The following is a 24,675-nucleotide window of genomic DNA, read 5'->3' on the forward strand; positions in this document are numbered from 1 at the left end:
AGTAGAGATGGGGTCTTGCTCTTGCTCAGGCTGGTCTTGAACTCCTGAGCTCAAATGATCCACCCGCCTCGGCCTCCCAGAGTGCTAGGATTACAGGCATGAGCCACCGCACCCAGCCTAGGAATATTTTCTTTTCCCTGAGGAATATCTTTAATTTGCTACTTCCAGGCACCCGAGGGTACTACCAGCCTAGGGTCACAAGAAAGCAAACTCTTGGCTTTCAGTTTTTGAACCATCAAGATGGAATGAATTCGGGCAAGAAACCTACACATGGGCTACCTGGTAGTAATTAAGGGCTAGCTGGGAGATGTTTTTCTTCCTTCTATTTAGTGCCAGGTTTGAGGCAGGTAGGTAGGATATTGATTTATTTTTAATTTACCCTTATCCTGAATTGTAGCTTTTGGATTCCAGGTTTATGGGTTTATGCTGGGGGCGTGGTTTCCTATTAGATTCCCCACCATTGTCAAATCTTCTGTGCCTGGCAAGTTTTGTGAAAATTGGAGCTCACTGTAAATGTATATTATCAGTACAATGCTTACCTCTCTCTTTTGGTGCCCGCTTTCTGATGATTTTAGGCTTCTGAATTTACCTTTCATTCTTTTCCAGTTTATTGATGCATTTAAAAAGAGGTTTTAAATATTTTATCCAATTCTTGTTGTCTTTGCTGAGAGGATTAGCAGTAAATGACTCTGCTATACCTCGTAACCGAAGCCCATAACTTTTAAAAATTAATAACAATAGTGAAGCTAGTTGACAAAATTTATGGTTTGTGAGCAGTAGTGCAAAAGCAGTTGGATTAACATAATTTATGGAAAAGTGTCCTCTTCTAGGCCTGTGCTAGAGGTGGGTCGATTTTGAGAAAGTGAATGAAGTCCACAGGGACAGGTGTTTACAGATGGCGCCACGGAGTAGGCTTAGGACACAGCTCCACGCAGGCTTCAGATTCACATCCCTGCGACAGTTCTCAGCATTGGTCTCAGTCATTTCATGAAAAAAAGAAAAGGGACCCAAACATTGCCCAGAGTTAGACCACACAATAGGACATTTCAGGTTCTGGAATTTACTCAGTGCTTTCTAAAATTCTAGGAAAATTGAGACTTCCTGGTAAGCATAATTCACTTTTGGCTTAATAAGTTCCCTGAAATGAAGCCCCACTGATAGTGCTGGTGCCCAGTAATTTAGATATTCTCAAGTTTGCCCACAAATCGGGTAAGAGTGCTAAAGCCAGACGGCCAGGTTCGGAGTCCAGGCTCCCCCACGTACAAGTCTTTGCCTCTTAAGACTTCTCAGTGTCTCAGTTTTAACCTTCGTGAATTGGGAACAACACTAGAAATTACCCTACAGGTTTGATGTGAGGCTTGAATGAATGAGTACATGCGAAACACCTGGAATGTGCCTAGAGCATATGAGCACTCAACAGAGGTTAACTGACCTCTCATTTCTTCCTCTGTGCTCTTCTTCCCTTCCTCTCTTTCCTCTTTCTCTTTTATTCACTTTCTTTTCCTTCCCTCTACCCACTGCTATTTCACTTTAACATTAGTCACATATTGTGCAAGTAATATTATAGCAATATGAATGGAAGTAAGCAGTCATAATGGTGCATCCACAGTTCTGCTACTCCAGCAAATCAGATTGGTTTCATTTGTCTATATTTCCTTCCCATCTTTATGTGCCCACATCATTTTGCATAGTTGCAACCCTAATGTAGTTTTAATTTTGTAGTCTTACTTTTTAACTTAATATCAGAAGCATTTTCCATGCTCCTACATAGTCTCCATAATTATCATTTTAATGGCTGCTTAATATTCCATGGAATGACTATGCCAAGTTTTGCTTAACTGTTTCCTTTCCGTTGGACAGTTCCAGTTTTTCTCTGTTGCAGGAGTGCTGTGATATTAATGAGCATGGTCTTTGACTTCTTTCTCTTTCTTGGTCCCTCCATTCACTTTCTTTCACTCTCTTTACATTTTTAATCTCCTCCTACCTTCTTGGCTGCAGCTGTTTCCTAGAGCAATAATTTGTCCCTAAGTGGATACAGAAATCATCTTAGTGGGACCCAGGCTTTTGAAAAGAAAAATTACTAAAAATTTGTAATAAAATGTTCCTAAGGATATTTTTGATATTTTTGTACCCTTAAAACAGTTAAATGATACATCTTTTTGTTCACAAAGGTAAGAACATAGGACCAGGTAAGACCAGGTTGGAGAAGGCTCAAACCTGTGACAGGGACCCTGTTTGTAATGGGAGAAAGTGAGAAGCAATTTAAATGTGTATTGGTAGGGAGACGGGTAAAGAAACCGCGATGTGTCCATGTTAGGAATATTATGTAGCGTTTAAAGAGAATGTAGAGCTATTTGTACCAGCTTAGATAAGACTTTTAAAAGTGAATTTAGCTGAAGACTATGTAGTTTACAATTCATGTAAAAAATAACAAAATCCAAACCCTCATGATGGTATTCTATATATTGTATAGGTACACATAATTTGTATAAATATTTGTATGTATATCATGTGTATATATACAAATATATATACGCATATTATGCAAATATACAGAAAAATGCCTGGAAATATACACACAAACTGGTAAGCGTGGTCATCTCTGTGTTTCGGAGAAAGGGTCTGGACTTGAGCCTGAACTGCAATGGTTTCACTTTTCGTCAGGGAAAGTGTATTCACATATTACTTGTATAATAAAGAATTAATTCTAAATTTTTGCCACTGTTGTGTTCTTCTGTTTACCATTGTACACTGACCAGCCCTTGATTTAGGGGCTGGCCATGAATAAATGGAATGTAATAAGAGAACACTATTAAATATGCAAATGTCCTTTTGGGAAGAGTGGGCTTTGTGCTTTTTTCACGCTGTAATGTTGGTTATTTGGGACAGTTCTGCTGGGCCTGGGACAGGGGAGGACAACGCCAGCTCTTCCAGGAGATGAGGATCCCCCAAACCTGCCTCTCAGCCAGTCCTCGCCACCCCCCCTCCTGGCCGGTTGAAGTCGGAGGTTTTGAAGTGTGGGCTCCTGCGCTGAGTCCTGGATGGAGGACGACAGATGGGGCGGCACAGCCCTGACGCTCAGACCGAGGGGAACAGGTGGAGGCTCTGGGGTCAGAGTGTGAATGCTGACGATTCATGAGTGGTGTAGGCGGGTGGAGTGCCCAGCTCAGGGGCAGTAACAGCTGGGCAGCACGTGGGCGGCAGAGGGAGCAGGGCCGGGGGAGGAGGAACTAGAGGGCAGCAGACAAGGAAGGGAAAGAGGGGGACTTCCCCTAACCCCAGTCCGGGCAGGAGGGAGGTCAGAGGTCCTAGGCTGAGCTGAAAGGCTTAGGAAGCTGCAGGTGAGTGGACACAATGCGAGAGAAGGGTGCCCCTGTCCTGCCCCTACGTCCTTCTTCCCCCTCCCAGCTGTCCCCTACCTAGCCCTAAGCCCGAGGCATTTGGGCCATTCCAGCAGCTGTGCCAGTCTTTGGCTCGGTGGGGGCACGGGCAGAGGAGGAAGCAGCTGCCACCCCTCCCCTTGAAGACAGGGGGTAGGAGCACAAGGAGGTGACCAGGTTGGAGAAGTCTCAAGCATGGGACAAGGACACTCCACACTTTTCTGTCCAGAACTCTTACCTGCCTACCGTACCCCTCTCCGCATTTGTCTTTAGTTAAGTGTTAGGGTAGGAAAGGTAACTGCGAAAATAGTAATTATTATTAACGTTTACCAAACACTCAGTATATGCAGGGCACAGCGCTACTGATTTTATAATATGCCATTGGTTCCTCCCAACAGCCCACTAGGAAAGTATAATTTCTATTTTACAGGTGAGAAAACGGGGCTTCCTGGTTAAGTAATGTGCACAATGTCACACACTAAGAAGGGACAGGGTGAGATTTGATGCCACATTTGTTTGCCACTAGAGACCAAACTCATAACCTTTGAGGAGGATCGAATGAAGGAAAGTTCCAAGCTCAGCGGAGACCGCACTCCCCCAGCCGGAGGTTACTGCTGGGAACGAGACGGGTCTGACTCGGCCTTCCTGGCTCCCAGGGTCGGGAGCCGCTGGGTGTGGCGGGGAGGGAAGTAAAGGAAGCTGGGAAGTCCGTTTCTCTGGAGATTTCTCCAGGTAGGAGGGATCTCATTTCTTTGGGCTGGTTTGGGGGATTTTGCTTGGAAACAAGAGAAGCGGCAGTGCTGCGGGGACACGGCCCTTTGGACTGGGCACCAGGGGACCGGAGTGTGTCCATTCCCGCCGGGCGGCAGGCTGCGGGCCCCCTCGGCCTTTCGCGCCGCAGGTGTGTCCCGGTGCGCGGAGAGACGCGGGAAGGCGGAGGGCTGAGGCCGCTCCCCCTGCTCGGGTCCACCGTGCCAGGTCAAGCGTGTCACCTCAGGCCTCGCGCCGTGCCCGCCTGTCGCTCTACCCCTGAACCCAGACCCGGCTCCGCCGCGCGTCCAGGGCGCCGTCACCTAGCGGCCGGGGCGGGAGCCGGGGCGGCGACAGTGGGGACCGGCGCGTCCCCGCTCCTCGCCCACGCGCGGTTTCCGGCCGGCAGGGGGACCCCGAGCCCCAGCGACGACGGCGCGGAGCCGGGCGGCCGCTTCGGCTCGGCGGATCCTGTTGCTAGGCGACGGCAAGCCCCGCCCCCTCCGCCCCAGCCTCAGTTTCCTCCTCTGCGAAATGGGAAAATGGTCATAGGCCCTCCGCCGGCGGTGCTATGAGAGTTAAACGAGTTCTAAACCGTAAAGCGTCGTTAGAGCCGCTGCTCGTGCTCTCGTACATTGTTCTGAGCGTTCCACGTTCGGTGAACGGTTCTCGAGCTCCAGGCACCAGGAGCTATTCTGAGCCCTGGATGATTCCGTCCAACTCGCGGGCCAGGAATAGTGACCGAAAGAAATAGAAAAGCCAGGAACTGAAGGGCTCCTTTGTGTCCTACCTGACCAGCCAGATGGAGTCAGTGGCTTTTAATACAGGACAGTCCCCTCTAGCAAGCTGCCGTTTGTTCCTCTGCTCTGTAATTTAGGACCCTGGGGCAGGCCCACAGAGGGGACAGGGAGCCCAGGCCACCGCTGGCTCTCCGCCCTGACCTCAGGAGAAGGCACTTAGTGGCCCAGTGCTCTCTGGCGACAGGGCCTTGGGTCCAGGGAAGAGGGGAGGAGGCAGATCTGAAGGGAATTGTTCTAGACTAGCACTTAGAGTTCTGCTTAAGGTCAGGGAATTAGGGCCAGGCCAAGACGGGAGCTGAGGGGGTGGGCCGAGCCAGGGTCTGTGGCCAAGCCTGTGTGACCGGTTCGGATTCCTCAGCGTGACAGGCGAATGCCCAGCGTTGCCACGCCTGGCTTCCATCCCTGCCCAGATGGGCTTCAGCCAGAGAAATCACCGTGGAAATGTGTGCGTGGTGGGCTCTCCCACAGGCTCGTGGGGCCCGGGGGTTCTGGATGCGGCAGGGGCCGTTCCATCCGAGCCAGCTCTCTACCCAGCCAAGTGAACACCTCTTCTTCCCAAGAAGCCTCTGGTGCCAGTCTAAGCCCTCACACCCCGGCACGGTCCACCAAGCACCTCATTAGGGCTTCAGAGGGACAAGGTGATTGTTCAGATTGACTACCCTGCTTTTCGTTTCCTTCTGTTTCATTCCCTCGGTGGACTGCAAACTCCGGGAGAGGCTCGTCGGAGGCTCTAGAAAGGGCCCCGGCATCGGCCGGCCTGAGCTCACACTGCAGTGCCAGCACCGTCTTGGAGCCTCAGTGTCTTACCCTGTTAAAGGGGATCATACCAGCGTCCCAGCCAGGCAGTTGGTGACCGTGCAGGAGATAATGCACGAAAAGGCCGGGCACATATTCTAGCTTTCTTTCCGTCTGTATCTACCCAAGAAAAATGAAAATATGTTCACACAAACACTTGTACATGAATGTTCCATAACAGCATTATTCACAATAGCCTGAAAGTGAAAACAAGCCAAATGTCCATCAACTGAAGAATGGATAAACCAAGCGTGCTATGTCCGTAGGATGGAATGTTATTTAGCCATAAAAAGGAAGGCAGTACTGACACAGGCTACCACTTATGGGAACCTTAAAAACATCAGGCTAAGCGAAGGAAGCCAGTCACAAAGGACCATATATCATATAATTACAATTATAAGAAATGTCCTGAATAGGCGAATCCATGGAGACAGAAAGTAGATTAGTGGTTGCCTAGGGCTGGGCGGAGGGAGGGTTGGGAAATAACTGCTAATCGGTGCAAAGTTTTTTGAGGGGAGAGGTGATGAAAATGTTCTAAAATTAAATTATGGTGATGCTGCACAATTCTGTAAATAACTCAAAACCATTGAATTGTACACTTTAAAAGGGTGAACTTTATAATATGTAAATTATATCTCTATAAAGCTGTCTAAAATTTTAACTTGGTGTCCTGAATTTAATCTGGCAATTCTACTTTTGTCCTTTCTTCCTTCTTTTTCCAGTCTTGGGTAACAGTTCTTCTCTCTTTTGGAACATACAGAAGGTATAGGAATATTTCTTTCTTGAGGGGCAAGGGTATGGGCTGATGGGTGGGGAGGAATAGGGAAGGCATGAGGGAGTCCAGATACCAGCCTGCCTAGCTTCCAGCAGATGTCACACAATCTCCCTTGCCTCAGTTTCCCCTTCTGCCCAGTAAGAGGAGGAGAAGCAGAGGATCACCTGCTCTCACACCCTTGCAGGTGGTGGTGTTTGAGGAGTCCAGGAAGGTGGGGCATCTGTGCTGGCTGGGATAGGGTGGGCGGGCAGGGTAGCATGAGCTCTTATGAGTCCGTCACGGGCTGAGTCTTCCAGGTGGTGGCAGGGTGGCAGGTGGATTGCCTAGAGGCACCTCTTTGGCTGCAGACAGGGCCAGAGAAGCACAGACGTCCATGGCTGGCACCCCGTGGACTGGGGTCAGGGGTGGGGGCTGGGCCATACCGCCAGAGGAAGACAGCTGGTGCTAGGAGCAGGCTGATTCTTTAATTGTGCAAATGGCCACAAACTGGTGGCACGTGTGTCAGGTGGGGGAGTGCAGGAGCTTGCAGGGGACAGGTGGGGTTGACACCTCCCCTCAGGACCCAGAGGGAGCAGGGGAGGGGCTTGGAGGTGGGGAGAGCTAGATCCCTCCAGGTCTGTGAGCATCCAGGGCTCAGAGCCCAGCCGGCTGTCATTACCTGCCTAGGTCCTTGACAGGTGGCGTCTGTTCTCAGCCTCCTTCCCTCTGATTCATCTCTTCATTGCCACTGCGTCCCTCCCTCAGTTGTGAGCATGCTCAGATCTCCCTGTCTAAAACCAACCTCTCTTTGACCCCCTCTCCTGCAGCCAACCATCCATCCATCTTTTGTTCTCTTCCCTGCTCCCGCGTTAGCCTAGGAGAGGCACTCCCACTCCCACCCCTCCCCCGAAGGTTCTCTGAGGTCTCCACTCCCTTCTTGTCACCAAATCCAGCCACTTCCCCCTCAGACCGTTCACGGCTGCCCTTCAGCCCTGAGCCACTCAGCAACCCTTCTTGAATCCCCTGCAAGCCTGTCCCTCCCCTCCGCTGCTCCCCCTCCCGCTTACCATGGGCACAGCCCAGCTTCTCCCCAACTTCTCCTCTGCATCCTCTCCCTGAGCGATCTCATCTCTCCCAAGACCTGGACTGCCACCTCCATTGAGACCACCCAGCTCCGGCTCTGATCACTCATTGGCTGTTTCCAAGCCTGCCACCCCTCCCTTGGGCACATCCCGCCCACCCTGTCTAGGAGTGGACTTTGTATGCTGCCCCTGTCCCCCCAGCCAGCTCCCTCTTCATCATATCCCCCTGCTAGTCTTCAGCATTCCCCAGAACCCAGCTTGAAATCCGAGAGTCAGCTTAGCCTCTCCGGTGGCCCCTGGCTGCGGCACTCGGCTGGCCAACGAGCCCTCCTGGGTGACATCTCTCTCATCTATCGCCTCTGTTCCCATGGCTTCCTCTTAGGCTTAGCTTTTTGTCATCTCTGACCGAGACTGCTGCTGCCTTGAAAGGTCCCCCTGCTCTCACCCTGTCCTCCTGTCCCCTCTGCACAGTGTCACAGATGTCTTCCTAAAGCATCTTTCAGATCCTTCAGAAAATCCTCAAAACTCCTCAAAGCCTTCTCATTACTGTAGAGTAGACTCTGATAGCTGTTAGTGATTTACAGCCCAAGAAGCACTTTCAAATAAGTAAAGGAGGTAACAGTATTCCTCTCTTACGAGTGAGAGAACTGGGCTTGGGGGGATGCGGTGAGTGCTAAGGGTGCAGCCGGGACAGGACTGAGTCCTGCTGGCTTCACTTGGGTGCATTGCCCACTACAGTCCTCTCAAGCCCCCTGGGGGGTGCCCCTAGCTATCACCCTGCTGCCCAGCCCGAGGCCGGTGCTCAGCCGGGCCCTCGTCTTGCCCAGAACATGCTGAGCACTTTCCCACGTCCTTGCTCAGGCCGTGTGTTCTTTCATCTGCCCACAAAGTCCTCCTCCACGCCACCCGCCCTTCTCCACAGGAACAGAGCATCCTACGCCTCCTCCAAGGACCAGGCTATGTGTTGCTTCCTCCAGAAACCTTCCCAGCCCGGGGCGGGCGGTGCAGCCTTCCCCCTTGTCTATGACACTGGGAACACACCACCTGGAGCTCTAGCTATCTCCGAGTGGGCTTGACCCCACCCATGCCTCCAGCCCCATGTCTGGAGCTCTTAGAGAGCATCGCCAGAGTAGGTCTTCAGTAAAAACCAAATAAACAAATGTATGGATGGGGCTGCTCCATTCTCCTCCTCCAGGAAGCCCTCTCAGACCACATGGCTCAGCAATTCCAGTCACCACCCAGGCCTCCCACGCTCCGTCATGAGTAACACACGTCACAGTGAGGTCAGGCCTGGGACGACCCAGGTTCCTGTCTCGGCTCTGCCACGTGGCTTCTTCATCTGTGATGAGAAGCTGTTACAACAACACCTGCTTTGCTACCTCCCAGGTGAGCAGTAAGAGGGATGCGGGGGTGGGACTTTATTCCTGAACACGAAACTGCTGTGCACCTGATAGGGGCGTTTATGATTATGCAGACACGTGTCTGCCTGGCTCTAGGTGCGTGTGCAGCCTGCCTTCCTCCCCCGGGAGATGGGGAGGGTGTGCAAACCCACAACCCCGGCTTCATCAATCCTGAGTGAAAAGGGCTTGTGCTCAAGGGATTCCCTGAGGGTCAGGCAGGACCAGGGCTTAGAGCCTCACTTGTTTCTGGGACCCTTCTCATGCACCAGGCTTTGCCCCTGATTCCTGAGTGCATTTGGACAAGTTTATTCCCTCTCTGGGTCTCAGTTTCCTTACCTGGAGGAGTTGGGTTGAAGCTCAGATTTTCACTCCTTGTTTTAAAGCCACAGAGCTAATAAAATCTTATGTTCAAAGAAAATCTTACGCCAGAGCTTTATATATGAAATAAATATATAAAATCAGGGTGGCTCCCTGAGCCCCAAGCCCTGACCTTTCTTCCCAGACTCAGAAGCCCTGAGGTTCATGTGCAGATCCCTAAGGGGTCCTCAGTGTGCTGAGACCCCCAGGTTAGAGGCTGCCAGCTGTCCTTCCAGCTTTGGCACTAGGTCGTGGCCAGCCCTGCGGAAGTTCAGTTAGAAGGAGCACACGCTGGCGCAGGTAGGAAAGGCTGAGGTTAGATGTCGCAGGCGTGTCCTGGTCCTTGCAGGAGGGGCTGTGTATTGGGGTCAATTTGCCTATGTCCCTCCCTGACTGTGAACGCTTTCTGGAGACTGCAGGGGAGACCACGGCTGCCTGACGTCTCTGTGCCCAGTGCTCAGCCCACTGTCTGGTACACAAAAGGGGCTCCGTGAATGTTTGCGGGATGGAATAAATAAATGAATAATGAATGATGATGAAGCTAAGCAAGAATGGAAAGCAACAGCCTTGCTTCGGGGTTTAGGAGCGGCTCTGTGCTGTCTGGAGGAACGTGGGCCAAACGGCCTTGACCTCTCCCGGGGCTCCCACTCTCCTCACAGACACACAGGGGAGCTCGCAGCCTGTGCTCTTCCCACAGGGCCAGTATTTCCCCCATGGGAGGCCCAACCTGAGAGAAGGAGCCAGAAGGAGGCGAGAGACCTAGACTGCAAATCTGAGGAGGAGGACGAGGGTGGCGGAAAAGGACAGGGAGGGAACTTCCAGGAAGTCACTGCAGGGCCAGACAGGGCATGGTGACGGGCCCCTTGGGGGAAGGGCCAGGGGCTTCCCTGCCATCCAGAAATCTTTTGGTTCCAGTTGCCTGCTCTTACCCCACAATTCTCTGTGTACACCCACTGCCCAGAGTAATGCTGAAAGAATGAGACAGGGACCAAAATATCCTCCTGCCTGCTGGAAAGGGACAGAGGAACATTCTAAAACCTCATCCACTCCTCCTACCCCCACCCCAGGGGCTGAGCCAAACTTTGGCACGGCCAGCCCTTGCCTTCCTTGCTGGGCTCCCAAGGGTTGTCCAGGGACGGTGACTTCAGCCTCCCTGGGCAGCCCCTCCTGACCTGGGGGGTCTGGTGCAGTTTGGAGAGCTCAGGAAGGAGCAGGCGCAGGGCTGCCCTGCAGGGTCACCGCCCCCCCCAGGCATGCTTCCACTTCAGCCCTCCCTCTTCCCCATTCACCCCTGCCCACAGGGGAGAAGCTAGTGCAGAAACCCAGGACAGGGGCTTTGAAAGGACAGAAGTAGGACCAAGAGGTAAAGGGGGAGTGGGAGTGGGGGTCTTGATACCTACTGTGGCATCATCTTGATTCCAGAGTCACGTGCAGAATAGGAGCTTTGCACTGGGCATTGTTAAGGGCGCCTAAACCTGGTCCTGTGGTGCCTTTAGTGTCACTGACTACATAGAGCAGATTTCATAAGTTTGCACTCTCCTTCCCTCCCCAAACCCCCAGGCCTGCGGCTGCCTACTTGCCTTTTTTTTGTAGATACAGGGTCTTCCTATGTTCCCCAGGCTGGTCTTGAACTCCTGGCCTCACCTACTTGCCTAAAATATCTGTGCTAGACACTCTCTATAAGTCAGCTCATGACATTCTTATGACTGTCATGAGGTGGTAGGTATTCCTATGCCCATTTTGCAGATGAGGAAACCAAGGCTCAGCTTTGGAGGCAGGGCAAAGCTTGGAGGGTCACCTGGCTGCAGCGTATGAGGGGACCCTGGTGTGGGAAGGGTCATCTAGTTAGGGGGCTCTGGACACACTGTGAAAGCCAAAGAGTTTTTGGTTTAGGATAAATTCCAGACACCTTGGTTCTACCTGTTCTGCCTACACCCTCCCACGTTGTCTTCTCCCCACCATAGACCTCTGACCCCCCCTCTCCCCCTGCTTCCCTCCCCCACAAACCTCCCCTCGTCTCAGCCCTGCGATCTCCCCTGCATGGCGGAGCTGGGACTGAGGTTTCCGGATGGGAGGACCTAGCTCCATGGTCTCCGTCTCAGTCTGTCTCTCGCACCTTGGAAAGGACTTACCAGCTGTTGGAGCAGGAAAGGACAATAGACATCAGTTGACAGATGGGTAAACTGAGGCTGAGAGAGGAGAAGTGACTTGCCTGAGACCACACAGCCCCTGAGTGGCAGAGCAGGGCCTAGAAGGCAGCTTCCAGCTCTTCTGACACTCAGTCAAGTGCTCTTCTTACCACACCAAATGGCCCGGCTGCCCAGGACAGCTCAGCACGTCCCACTCCCCGACTCCGCCCCTGCAGAACAGGAGTCCGAAAAGCAGCTCTCTGGGCTGCACCTGCCTTGGCCAGTTTTGTTCTCAAATAGACCCGTCTAATCCCTCAGGAGGCATGGCCTGGGAACAGGCAGGGGTGGAAGGAGGGAGGAGAGAAGGGAAGAAGGTTTTGGCTCCTTTTGCCCAGAACTGAGGAAGAAATTACCTACAGATATTATGCAAATGCATGTAGTAACACGTGAGCAACCCATGGTAAGAACGGGGGTGGCAGTGTGTGTGTGTGTGTGTGTGTGTCCCCCCAGATGCTGCTGAGGTCAGGGGGTGTGACCCCAGGCACCCACCCCTGCCCCAAGCTGGGCACAACCGGTCTTTGCAGGTTGCCCTGGCAGCTAGAAGAGTGACAGTTGGGAAGCTGAGTGAAAACTAAGAGAGAAAGGCCTGAGCCGAAACGGCTTACGTCAAGGGCAGGGCTGAGGGGCAGGGGACGGACGCCAAGGCCTGCATGTCTGGGTGGCACTGGGAGTGGGCGTGTTGACAAGACAGTGGGGGCAGTGGCGTGAAAGAGGAGGAAGGAGAGTTTACACGTCCCAGTTTCTCCACCTGGCCTCCAGGGAAGAATTGAAATTTTGCTTGAGGCACAGATTCCTTGCTCCCCCTGAAGGCAGAAATGGAAGGTCTGTTTCCCCACGTTGGGCTTCCTCCTCTTCTGTGGAGACTCAGTGGCCCTTACCTCCCCCCTTCCGGCTACTCAGGGTCTGCCCCCCCTCCACTGTGACTCAGCGCAGACCCCAGCAAACGCAGTTTGCTCCCCTCCTCTGCCCAGAGCCCCTCTTTTGAGTGCCAAAGTGGGAGCAGTGCCCCCCAGAGGCTGGATTGTGGCTACATGGCACTGGGGTCCCCCAGTCTGACTCTCTTTGCTCTCCCAGGGCCCTTTCCCAATACCCATGAACAAGAATTCTCAGTTTGGGGTCTCTGTGAGGCACCCATTTTTTCTGAGGGTCTGCCCCGGGGTCCTTAGTCAACACCCATGGGCTGGCTAACCTGAAACTGCCGGGAGGCGGCCGAGAGAGGGTTCCCGGCACAGTGGAGAGTCGGGGGGGGGGCCGGGTTTCTTACTCTGGTCCTGTTAGGATTTGCCCTGTGACCTCTCAGAAGTCCCTTCCTTCCCCGAGTCTGCTTACGTATGTGACATGAGGGGCTTGGACTGGACACCTTAGGACATAGGACGTCCTGTGAGGAGGGAGAGGGAAGGAAGGAAAGGAGCGCGGAGCCAAGACACTGACAGAGACCTTGGGACCCTGGTCACTTCCCCAGCCTCAGCATCCTCATCTGCGAAATGGAACTTGCTAATAGACTAAGAGGCAGCTCTGAAAGACGGATGAGAAGGGAACGTAATGACTCAGGCTGGAGCCCGCAGAGTGATGTGCGGGGTGGGTGCAGAGACGGGTTTCACGGAGAGAGCAGGGCTTGGGGGGGGAGGTGCCAGGGCTACCACCTCTCGCTGCGGGAGGCCCGAGGGTGGGCATTCTGCACCCCTGCAGGGAGTCCCTGTGCTGTGACAGGTGAGGGTCCCCTGGAGGCCAGACCGGAGCTCCTGGGCACTCCGCATTTTGAAGGGAGAGAGTGGACACAGGGAGGTGGCGCCTCTGTCCAGCCCTGAGGCTGGGTACACACACCAGACCCTTCGAAAAAGCTCACATTTTTTCTAGCTTTTCTCACCCAGTATCACTTCCTTTGTTTAGAGGAGGGGGTGGGGGAGGAGACGGAGGATGAGGAGGGAGGGGCCCGCGGGTGCTGCCGCCGCCCCCGCCCCCTCCCGGTGTGCGGAGCCGGATTGTCACTCTGCTCCCTCGCCGCGCCGGGGGCGACGGAGGCGCCGGCGCCCGAGCGGAGTCCCAGCCAGCTACGGTCCCCTGGACCTCACAGGCGGACCTTGGGTTCTCCAGGCATCCCCGGAGCCAGCGGCTGCCGAAGGCGTCAAGGTGTGGGGGCACTGGGACAGAGCAGCTCAGGTGGCTGGGAGCTCTGCCAGCTCTGGTGACCTTGGGTAAGTCTGAGCCTCGGTTTGCCCTTAAGGCTTCCCGGTGGGGGTGCAGGAGAGAGCTGAAAGAAGCGACTGTAATGCCCCCTTGGGGCAGGCGACCGGCAAGGGTCCCTGACAGAGCTGGAGCGGGACCAGGGGACAGCTGAGAGCCAGGCACCAGCGACACCTCCAGTGGGTGGGCGCAGGGCAGGTGTGCGCGCTCGCTGGGGAATCAGGAGCCCGCGCCCCGGCCTGATCCCGAGCTCCGGCCCCCAGACCCGCCTCTGTCGCCCCAGTCCCAGGTGTGGAACCGGGGCGCTACCTCTTTAAAAGCGGCCGGGGCCGAGCCTCTGCCGCACCATGTGATTGCTTGAAAGGCCGGGCTGGGCGCGCTGCGGCGGGAGCCGGGGGGACTATGAGCCGCTGCTCGGTGCCCGGAGCCCAGCCCAGCCCGGCCGACGCGGCCCGAGCAGCTCGGGGTGGCACTGGGTCCCGGGAAGTTTGGGCACTGGCTCTAGGATCGCCTGCCGGCCAGCGGGCAGGATGGTGAGCGCCCTGCATCCTGTTCTCAGGGCAGGGGTGGGTGGAGGTGGGCTTGGGAGACCCGTGCTGTGTGTGTGTGTGCTGGGAGCTGCCTCGTACCTGATAAAAGAGCCAGTGGAGGACTGCTGCTATTTTAAGTTGCTGAATGGAACCTCTGGGGATGATAAGGGGAGGGACAAAGATTAGGCCGGGAAAGGGCTGGGGACCCCTGCCAGCCTGGGCAGGCGCTGGGTGTGCCAAGTGGGGCACATCTCCGCAGGGCGGCGGGAGTCCCACCTCCCACGCAGGCCTCCCCATCCCAGCCTTCCCTGACCACAGGTGCCAGCCGCGCGCCCCTTGGCGCCTGTCTGCTGATGTGCCCAGCCTGTGCCCGCCATGCCGCCCTCCATCTCGGCCTTCCAGGCCGCCTACATCAGCATCGAGGTGCTCATCGCCCTGGTCTCCGTGCCTGGGAACGTGCTGGTGATCTGGGCGGTGAAGGTGAACCAGGCACTGCGGGATGCCACCTTCTGCTTCATCGTGTCACTGGCGGTGGCTGATGTGGCAGTGGGTGCCCTAGTCATCCCACTTGCCATCCTCATCAACATTGGGCCGCAGACCTACTTCCACACCTGCCTCATGGTCGCCTGCCCAGTCCTCATCCTCACCCAGAGCTCCATCCTGGCCCTGCTGGCCATTGCCGTGGACCGCTACCTCCGCGTCAAGATCCCTCTCCGGTGAGTCCACAGCAGCTGAAGGTACTCGCAGCAGCCCAAGCGGGCTGGCCTGAGGGCCATTTAGAAAGGATAAAAGTAGAGTGTAAGACCCCAGGCAAGCCAGGGCTTCTCGGGGCCATTTTTCCCCAGTCCTCACTCTGCCTTCCTGTCCTCTGCTCTGCAGTGGCAGAGAAGCAGGAGGGGTCTGGGTGGCTGGAGGAACAGAAACCCAGCAGTGCCCAGGACCCCAGAGCTGAAGCTGCTGCAGACAGGGAACCCCAGGCTTTCTGTCGGGCCTAGGGTAGAGGTGGGGGATTTGGAGAGGCCACCAGGATGGGGACACAGTGAGCTCTCGGTGGGAATGAGCTGAGCTCCACTAGTACCCGGGAAGAGGAAGGGTCAGAGCAGAGAGCTAGGGCGTACGAGGGTGGCACACCAGGGCCAGGAGTGCTGCTTCTCCAACCAGCCCCACGCAGCTTCCCGAAGGCCCTCTTTAGCTCTCTGTGCTCCAGGTATCTCTGTGCCAGCCAGCTGCAGCCTCTGGGGTTGTCCTGCTGAACCCATTGGTCTGATTACCTCTGCCCAGCTCCCACTCAGGGGAGCTCTGTTGCAGGCAGGAGGAGGGAAGAACGCTGGCACCTGCTCTTAATGTTCCTGTTCTGTTGCAAAACTGTGTGCGTCTCTGCTGTTCAGAGTAGAGGTGCTTGTGCGGCTCCCAGGCAGCACTGGGGGGGACGGCCTGGTGGTGCAGCCCTCAGTGTGGGTGTCCGGTCCGTGTTGGGGCTCCCTGCCCGGACCTGCCAGACCATAATATCATCACCAGGCAGTGCCTGCGCCACCAAGTGCCAATGAGCGCCTGGGCACACTGCCAGGGACTGGCCCTGCTGGGACACTTTTGTGAGGCGTGCTTGCCCCCTCTTTAAATTCTTGTCACCAGTAGAGTCCTTTCCTACTGGGGAACTCTGGGACATCTCCGGCACCTGCCGTCCCCAGCGTCGCTTCCCTGCCTGGGAGGCAGGGCCTCTGGCTTCACTTGGCCCCTTGCCCGGGCAGGCCTAGGCACCCACGTTTCTCCCTTTGTGTTACATTTGTGCATATTTAACTTTCCAACGTCTTTTTTTTGATGCACAATTTTTTGCTGTTGTTATCGTGCCCCTGTAAGGGAGGTGGGGCAGGAGCTGTAAGGGGGAAACAGACTGGAGGGTCTCCCGAAGCGGGTTGGGGGCAAAGCCTTGATCCAATTGTCCGCCTTCCTTCCGAACTCCCCATTCCCAGCGCCCTGACGCTGGGCCCGCTGCCCTGTCCACCTCCCTCACAACCTGCAGGCTCCCCAGCGAAGGGGGCCGGGAGGGGATGCAGCCAGGAGCCCCGCAGGCTCAGCCGCCGAGGGGCCTGCGTGCTGCCTTCAGTCCAGGTCGCTGCTGGGCCGAGATAACGCTGCTGTCAACCCAGGAGAAGGGCTGGGCCTCCGAGCCGGACCATTGCAACCCAGTGCGGCCACACTGGAAACGCACACAGATGTGTACGTGTAGGAGGCTGCTCCGGCTCTGCCTGCTGACTGGGTGCCAAGGCGAGCCAAAGGCCCCATCCCGCCGCCACAGAGGTCGTGGCCGCAGAACGTGCCCCGCCTGCCCTGGGGCGCTGTGGGGACTGCAGGCTTATTCCTTTAGGAGGCAGCCGCCGTTGCCTTGGCACTGGGGTCTTGAGGAGCGACTGTCCTCTGAGGACGGGGGCAGGGGCCTGCACAGGGGCTCCCACAGGCCTGGCTTCAAATCCGTGCTCTGAATGTCTAGCTGTGGGACCTGGGGAAAGTCACGTATTTAATCTCTTTGAGCTTTAATTTCCTCATCTATAAAAGGGGACATTAATAGTAGTGTCTGCTTCCTACTGGAAGAAGATAAGGAACTCACACACACAAAGTTCTTAGTATCATGCCTAACGTATCATATGCAAGCCGTAAGTGGTAGGTCTCTGTAGTTTTATTATCATTGCTAACATATTGCTCCAAGTGGGCCTGGGTAGGCCAGCCCTTCCCCCTCCCCACGCTGGTGCTCGTATATGACAACACACACACACACACACACACACACACATTTCCAAGGAGGTGTCAAAGCACTGTTAAGCTATATCTACATGTATTTCTTCTCCTCTGGTGGATTGTCAGTGCCCCAAGGGCAGTGACCTGGGCAGTGACATCTTGTCTGTTTCTGCAGATTCTCCAGAATGCCCAGCTCAGTGTCTGGCACGTTGCAGATATGCAGTAAATGCTGATTGAATTGGCCAAGTTTCCAGCGCACACACAGTTGAGCCTCAGGCAGGCCTCCCAGATGTCTAACCTCTAACCTTCTTGCTGCAGACTAGACCTGTCCGTCTTCAGCCTCAGGGTGCTGGCCATAGCTGCCCCCACCCGCTCAGCACGGCTCCTTCACAGCCACCCCCAGCAGGGTCTGGGAGCGGAGCCCAGGAGAGGAGCCTTTCTCCTGAGTAGGGAAGGGCTGCCGGGGCCTAGGTCCTCAAGCACGGATCCTGGCCGAGGTATTGGGCCCCTCTGGGCCCTGTCACTGCCCAGGCCCCTGCAGGAAGAACAGCCCGCTCTGCTCCCCTCTGGGCAGCTGGGGTCAGCAGGCTGCTGGGTCTGTCAGAGGTCTCGGCCAGAGGTCCCCAGGTGCGGCTCGCTGCCCTGTCACACCAGTCTAAGGTAGACGTGGCCCTGGGTACCTGGGAGTCGTGCTGAGCGAGCCTCGGTGAGGCGTGTCTGGGGCATCTGGATACAGGAGTCAGCCGGCCCCTCACTGAGCGAGGCATGGCTTGGTCAGTCAAGCACATAGGTTATGTCTTTCCACTTGGCAGAAAGCCAAGAGAGAAAAGAGAGTCACATCATATAGTGTGATCCAGTTACCCATTTTTTTAAAAAAGCTCAGATTGTTGATTCATCGATAACCTGTGGCCATTTACATATAGTTTGCGTGTTATTTGCATGGCACCTCCACATGCTTGGTAATTGATACCCTATTCCCCTCAGCTCCTAGTTGTAGGGAATCTCACCACCCCCTCACCCAAGGCTTTCTCGGTGGCACTCTGTGGTAATTCGGTGCCTATTCCAGGGGGCTGTTTGTAGGAAGGAGGGGTAACGGGGGTCTCCCTGACCAAAGCCCTCTGTGGGAAGGAGACCCCAGCAAGGGGCTGTCTGTGGCCAGATGGGTTGGAGTAGAGCGAAGGGGTCGTGGGTGTTTGCGAGTCAGCTAGACCTGAGTTTGAACCTTGCTCTGCTACTAAATAGCTCTGCAACCTTAGACACGTTTTTCAACCTCTCTGAGCCTTTGCTCCCTGCCATCTGTTAAATGAAGGCGTTGGATTTCAGGTCTCTGAGGTTCCTATTGGCTCTAACTCTCTGTGGTTCTTCCTTATCCTGACTCCTGCCAGGGCTGTGTCCAGATCCTGGGCAGCTCTTACTGTGCTGTGTTTTTCAGCTCCTGGCGAGTGTGTGCTATGTACAGTGCTATGTTTTATACACACACACACATCTTATTTCATGCTCATAGGCTCTCACTAGTAGAGATTATTGTTCTCCCCATTCTAGAGACAGTTCTTTAGATCAACTTTGGTCTGAGGCTTAGGGAGGTTCAGTAACTTGCCCAAGCAGCTTGTCTGGAGCAAAGGCAGGATTTGTATCTAGGCCTAACAGATGCAGTAAGCCCATGTGCATCTTGCGTCAGCCCAAGACGCTGTAGGGTTTATGGAGGAGTTTCCTCAGAGCTGCCAGTGGGGTGACTTTTCTCCTCCGATCTTTGCCAATGGCTCCTGCACTCAGCTCAGCCCACACTCGCCATCCCACCCTCCCTCCCACCTTCACTCCAATGGGCAGCTGAGCCCCTGGCAGCCCTGCCTCTGTCCACAGCTGGAAGGTTGCCCAGCTGGGCTGCTGACCCAGGGTGGCACAGCAGGGAGGGCGAGGGGGCTGGGCTGCCTGGCATGCTAGGCTAGAGCTTGGGCAGCAGAGAAAATTTGGTAGACTAGGGTGTGTTAGCTTTGGGGCATCCACTTGGCCCTCCCACTCCGGCTGGCCCGGGCCCTTCATGACAACTAAAGTGCTTCATGTGCTGTCACGCCCCAGCAGGTGACCGTCTGTGGCCTCTGGGTCCCAGAACAGTTGCTCTCAGGCTGTGCCATCTGCTTTCGGGACAGGTAGGCCATCTCCAGACCTTCTGTCTAAGGACGGATGAGTCACAGACCTGGAGTGTCTGAGAGGGAAGAAGAGTCCAAGGAAGCCTCCAAGCCCAGCCTCTCACACTTGCGGACTGACGAGGAAACTGAGGCCCGGGGATTTGACAAGCTGGGTTCTTTCCTCCTCCCAGTCTTGCTCCCCTGCCTCTGATGTGAATGGCCAGAGCAGAAGAGCTCTTAGCAGTTATCTGCTCCTCAAGGAACAGAAAGGAAAAACGCAGCCTCAACGAGTGAAGTCAGCAAGTCCGTGGCAGGCTTGAGGGGGGTGATGTGCGGTGCAATCGCCTTGTGACTGAAAAGCTCATTTCCCTGAAGGGGGGTAGCCTTCAGGTGGGTCGTGCTAAGGACTGTGCCGCGCCAGGGGGACAGGGACTTTAGCTGAAGAGGCATCTGGATTCGTTTCGAGTGCGAAAGCTTCCCCCAGCTGGGCTTGGGATGGCCTCCGGAAGTCGCCGAGTGCTTGAGGGGCAGCCTGCTGGGGAGCCGGGGGCGCCAGGTGCCTTCTGGAGAACCCTGCAGCCCAGGGGTCCCGGGGTGCCGCTGTAGGGGCTGCACCCGGACATTCGATATTTATTTCTGAGCATAAACGCAATGCATGTTGACTGTGATAAACATAAGAAAGAATAACGATGATAAAATCACCAGTAATTCTACCACCTACAGAGAACTACAGCTAACATTTTGGTGTTCCAGAAAATTTTTCCACTCGTACACACATATATAGATATATTATTTTTACATATTGAGAACATCTATATATAATGGTTTTATATCCCATTTTATTCACTTAACGTTACATTGTGAGCATTTCCCTGCGTCAGCTGAAATTATTTTGTCAGGGTTTTTATGATGGTGTAATGTCGTACTGTATCATGACTCATCTTTTAGGTCGCAGCTAAAACAGCCCCTCCTCAGGGGGGGCCTTCCCGGAGCCCGTCCCCACCCGGAGCAGGTTATTTTCCTCTGTTAGGGGCTCAGGCTGGATCTACTTCTTCCACGTCCCTCACTCATGGCCCGGGTGGTTTCCTGTGCAATGTCCCTCTTTCTGGGCGTGGTGGGCGCCCACAGGGCAGGGCCATGTCTGCTTAGGTACCGTGCAGCCCCCACGCCTGGTGCAGGGCAGACGTGCAGAGTAGACAAGGTGAAAACATTTTTGAATAAATGAATATTTAGATATCATTTAATTATTCATTCCTACATGGTTGGCTATTTAGATTGTTACTGATTTTTTATTATTACAAAAAACCCTTTAATGATTCACACCGTAGGGTCAGAGCCAAGTCTGGAACCCTGGGTTGTGCCTCCTGGTAAACAGCACAGTCCCTACCTGTAAGGATTTTCTTGTGAGGTTAAATATTTCCCAACTCCCTTTACTCGAACCCTCCCCTTCTCCTGCCCAATTTCACCCGCACTGCAAATCTCCAGCGGGTGTTTGGCCCATCTGCCTTTCTGGGCTAGGCAGGGCAGGGCTAGGTGGCCCTGGGTCTTGTTCTTACTGCCTGGTCTCCATTCCCTGAGGCCTGGGCATCCTGTTGCTTTGCCTCTTGGTGAAGAGAGCAGTCTCAGGGTAGAGGCTTGGAGTGTGATGCTTCTTGGTTGGCCTCATTTGGCAGGTGGGCTCCCATGCACAGAGCAGAGAGGGAGGAGCCGAGAGACGCACAGCTCCTTGGGCTGTATAACTCCCTCCCTGAACCTCAGCTTCTCAGTCGAGCCCCGAGGAGGCTGCCAGCTGCTATGCTACAAAGAAAAGGCTGGTCGGTGGTGGGGTGGGAAGAGGAAGGAGAGGCAGGTGGGTGGACCTTGGCATCCATGTCCCCTTGGAAATACTGGCTTAAAGGTGGGTAGGGACATGGAGGCAGCTGGCAAGGGGCTTCCCTGACCCCAAATGAGGGGAGATGGGGGCATCTTTTTCTGTCTTGCTCCTTACCCTGGCAGTTTATTCCCCAGCAGGACTACAGAGAGTGTGGAGTTGGGGGTGACATCCATTTATCTATTTCATAAACACGCATTGAGCACCTGCTACGTGCCAGGCACTTTGCCAGGCCTGGGGACACAGAGATGGCAGGCTGCTCTCGTCTCTACTCTGTCTGGGGACTCTTAGTCATTCTGGAGATTATGGATTCCTACAGAGCAAGGTGGCCAAGGAGAAAGTCACACCCTGCCTGTCGCAGGGGGGCACGGCAGGAGACTGGCACCAACTCCTCTCAGTGCTGGGCTGGGAGCTGCACCCCGTGCCCCACGCGCTGTGGAGCCTGTGGCGTGTGCGAGGGGCCCTTCAGGACTGTCCTCCTGCCACCGCTTCTAGAACTCTGCTCTTTTGGAGAGGAGGGCAGCTGGTCACCCTGGCTTGTCCCCATACAGGGCTCTGATAGAGATAGATCTACTCATTCGTTCATTCATTCAACACATACTAATTGAGCGCTTCATGCAGCCAGGCTCTGTTGGAGATACTTGGAATATAGTCATTAACAAAACAGAGATCCTCGTGGAGCCTGAATTCTAATGAATTGGAGGACAGATGCTAACTAATGAACGCAATGCCTAAATTACGTAGCGTGTTAGAAGGTAAATTGTGCTATTGAAAAAAGAAGAAAAGAGCAGGTTAAATGGGACTGGAAGTGGTAGGATGCGGCTGGGGAGAAAGGGTTCCAACTCTAAATGGGGTGGCCCGTGAGGCTTCGTTGAGAAGGTGCCACCTGAGCAAAACCCTGGAGGTGAGGGAACATGCCACCGGATAGGGGGAGGGCACGCCATGTGGGGGAACGACCTAGAGCAGAGGCCCTAGGGTAGGAACTTACTTGAAGTGTTCGAGGACTAGCAAGGAGGCCTGCGGGGCTGGGAGGGAGCCATAAAGGGGGAGAGTGGTCAGAGATAATGGGTCAGCGGCTCACGTACATATGGCTCTTGGGAGGACCCTGGTTTTTACTCTGAGGGAAATGGGGAGCCACGGCGGGGTTTAGAGCAGAGGTGATCCGACTTAGGCTTTAATGGATCACACTGGCTGCTGAGGATGTGCTTTTGTGGCGGAGTGCACTCGGGACTGGTTAGGGGCTGTTGCAGTGATTCAGGTGAGAGAAGGAGGTGGCGGCTTGAATCTGAGCGACAGCAGAGGAGGTGATAAGGAGTGGTTCATTCTGGATGTGAATTTTTAAATTTGAACTTTTTGCTTCATTTTTATTGAGGTAAAAGTTTTGCACAATACGGTGCATAAATCTTAAGTGTAGGGCTCAATACATTTTTGCATGTGTATATACAACCACCCAAATCAATATTTAGGACATTCTCAGCATCCCACGAGGCTCCCGTGTGCCCCTCCGGCCAATCTCCTACGAACGGTACCCACTATCTTGACCTTCATCCCTATAGGTTGTTTCTGCTTGTTCTTGGACTTTTGTAAATGGAATCAAGCTCTTTGTACTTTTGTGTCTGGCTTCTGAAGCCCAAAGCTATGGCTGAGTTTCATCGCTGTTCACTGAGTAGGTTTTTCCCCCTCACTGCTGATAAAATTCCATTGTATGAATGTATCATGCTTCGTTTAAATTCATGATATATTTTGGAGAAAGAGCCAAAGAATTTGCTTATGGGTTGGATGTGGGAATTTTCCTATAGGTTGGATGTGAGAAAGAGGAGTCAATTATGACCAAACTTTTAGTCCTAAGTGGCCGAGAGGATAGGGTTGGCAAATCCGAGGCGTGAAAGGCTGCGGGTGGTGCAAGCTGCGGAAGCCACAGAAGGGGTTCGGATTTAGACACGCTGACTGGGGCGTGTCTGACAGATGCCTCCGTGGGACGTGGGTATGCACGGGTGGAGTTCAGGGGAGAGGCCTGGGCTGGGGAGGGAAACATAAGAGCCGTGGTATGTAGGTGGGCTTAAATCCATGGGCTGGATGAGGTCCCCAAGAGTGACAGTACAGATAAAGAAGAGAGGAGGACCAAGGACAGAGCACTGAGAAGGGGGGAGAGGAGGAGGCCCCAGCACAGGAGACCGAAGGAGAACCCCAGATGTGGGAAGAAAACCCAGAGCCCAAAGTGTGGCATCCGAGAAGCCATGGGCAGAAAATCTATCACAGAGGGTCAAGAGATGGGCTGTTTCAAACGCTGCCAATGGATGACTTGGGATGAGGACTGAGAATTGCCACTGGGTTTAGCAAGGCCATGGTGACCTTGGCAAGGGCACTGGATGGAGTGGGCGGGGTGGGGCAGAAGGTCTGGCCGGAGAAGGCTCAAGGGAGAAGAGGAGTGGGATTGGAGGCAGCCGGCGTTGGGTGCGCTGGAGGAATTTTGTTGCAGAGAGAGCCCAGTAATGGGGCGGTAGCTGTCAGGAGCAGCGGGACAAGGCATTTTGCTTTGTGTTGTTTTCCTAGCCAGGAGGGGTTAGTATGTTTGTGTGCTGACTGAAACGATCCCGCAGAGAGCAAACGGCTCTTGGTGGAACAGAGGAGAGAATTTCTGGAGTGATCTCCTTGTTCAGACAAGCGGGGCCTCAGTGGAGGGTTGGCTGAGACGGGATCCTGGAGGTGCTTCCACGGTAACAGGCGGAGTCTGTGGGGGCAGAGGCTGGGAGGTGACGTTTCTCCTCTGATTGTTTCGATTTCCCTCGTGGAGGGGGAGGCAAGGTCAGAGCTGAGCTGAGCGAGAGGATGCAGGGGGAGGTGCTGGGAGAGTAGCAGGTGCGAAATGTTTTCTAGCAAGTGGGAGGGTGGCCAGACTCGGGAAGTCTAGTGTCACTGCCGGCAGCAGGAAGGGCCCACCTGAAGTTCACGGTGATGAATTTGAAGTGAGACCCGGCAGCGTGGCTGTGTGTTTGTCCCCAGCCACGTTCAGGTACATGGGCACAGGCATGGAGGAGGCAGAGAGTTCACTCCTTAACTAATCCAGAAGCGCCAGATTCCTGATAAGGTGAAGTATCTTATCACGGTCAAGGAGTTGGCCCTGGTCCTGCCCTCGTGGGACTGAGACTAGCAGGGAGAGAGAGCTGGTAGACATGTGAACAAGCAGGTACCAACAACTGTAATTTGAGAAGGATTCAAGGAAGGGAGCCATCCTGCGATGCTCTGTGGCGGGCCCTAGTTGGCTTCTCCAAAGCCCCGCATTAATGTCCACAGAGACCCACAAGGGCCTGAGGACGTAGGTAAGGCCGTGTGGGCTTGTGGTTCCTGGCTGAGAGTTTGCATCTTATTCTCAGTGCACTATGAAACTCTGATTGGTTTAAGCAGGAATGACATAATTCAAATTACATTTTAAAAAGGTCAAAAGTCCTTAACAAAATATGATATTAGCAAATCAAATCCAGGGATATAAAAAGGATAATATATCACCACCAAAAAGGATTTATTCCATGTATGCAAGGGTGGTTTAACATTTGTAAAAAGTCAATCATTGTACTTTGCCACATTGGCATAAGAAGGCCACTGTGCCTGCCGCCTGGAGGATGCCTTAGAGCAGGGAGGACGGGGAGCCCGTCAGGATGGGGCAGGCGGGGGCACGGACAGAACTGGGAAGATCGCCTGCATGTCAGAGTTAGAACCAGGTGGAA

At 54.3% G+C, this 24,675-nt stretch overlaps 1 protein-coding gene across 2 annotated transcripts in view; it reads left to right on the forward strand.

The window, feature by feature from the left end:
• The first annotated feature begins 13,463 nt into the window (after positions 1–13,463).
• Positions 13,464–24,675, forward strand: part of ADORA1 (adenosine A1 receptor) — a 32,817-nt gene continuing 21,605 nt past the window's right edge. The window contains exons 1-2 of one of the 2 annotated variants that reach the window (XM_045536279.1): positions 13,464–13,702; positions 14,540–14,937. In XM_045536279.1, the coding sequence (XP_045392235.1) occupies positions 14,597–14,937 (341 nt within the window). In that variant the 5' untranslated portion in view covers positions 13,464–13,702; positions 14,540–14,596. Of the gene's footprint in view, positions 13,703–14,026; positions 14,225–14,539; positions 14,938–24,675 lie in introns of those variants that run through there. The other variant, XM_045536280.1, reaches the window with a different exon arrangement.

Source organism: Lemur catta, chromosome 23, assembly GCF_020740605.2.
Source record: "Lemur catta isolate mLemCat1 chromosome 23, mLemCat1.pri, whole genome shotgun sequence".
Classification (NCBI taxonomy): Eukaryota; Metazoa; Chordata; class Mammalia; order Primates; family Lemuridae; genus Lemur; species Lemur catta.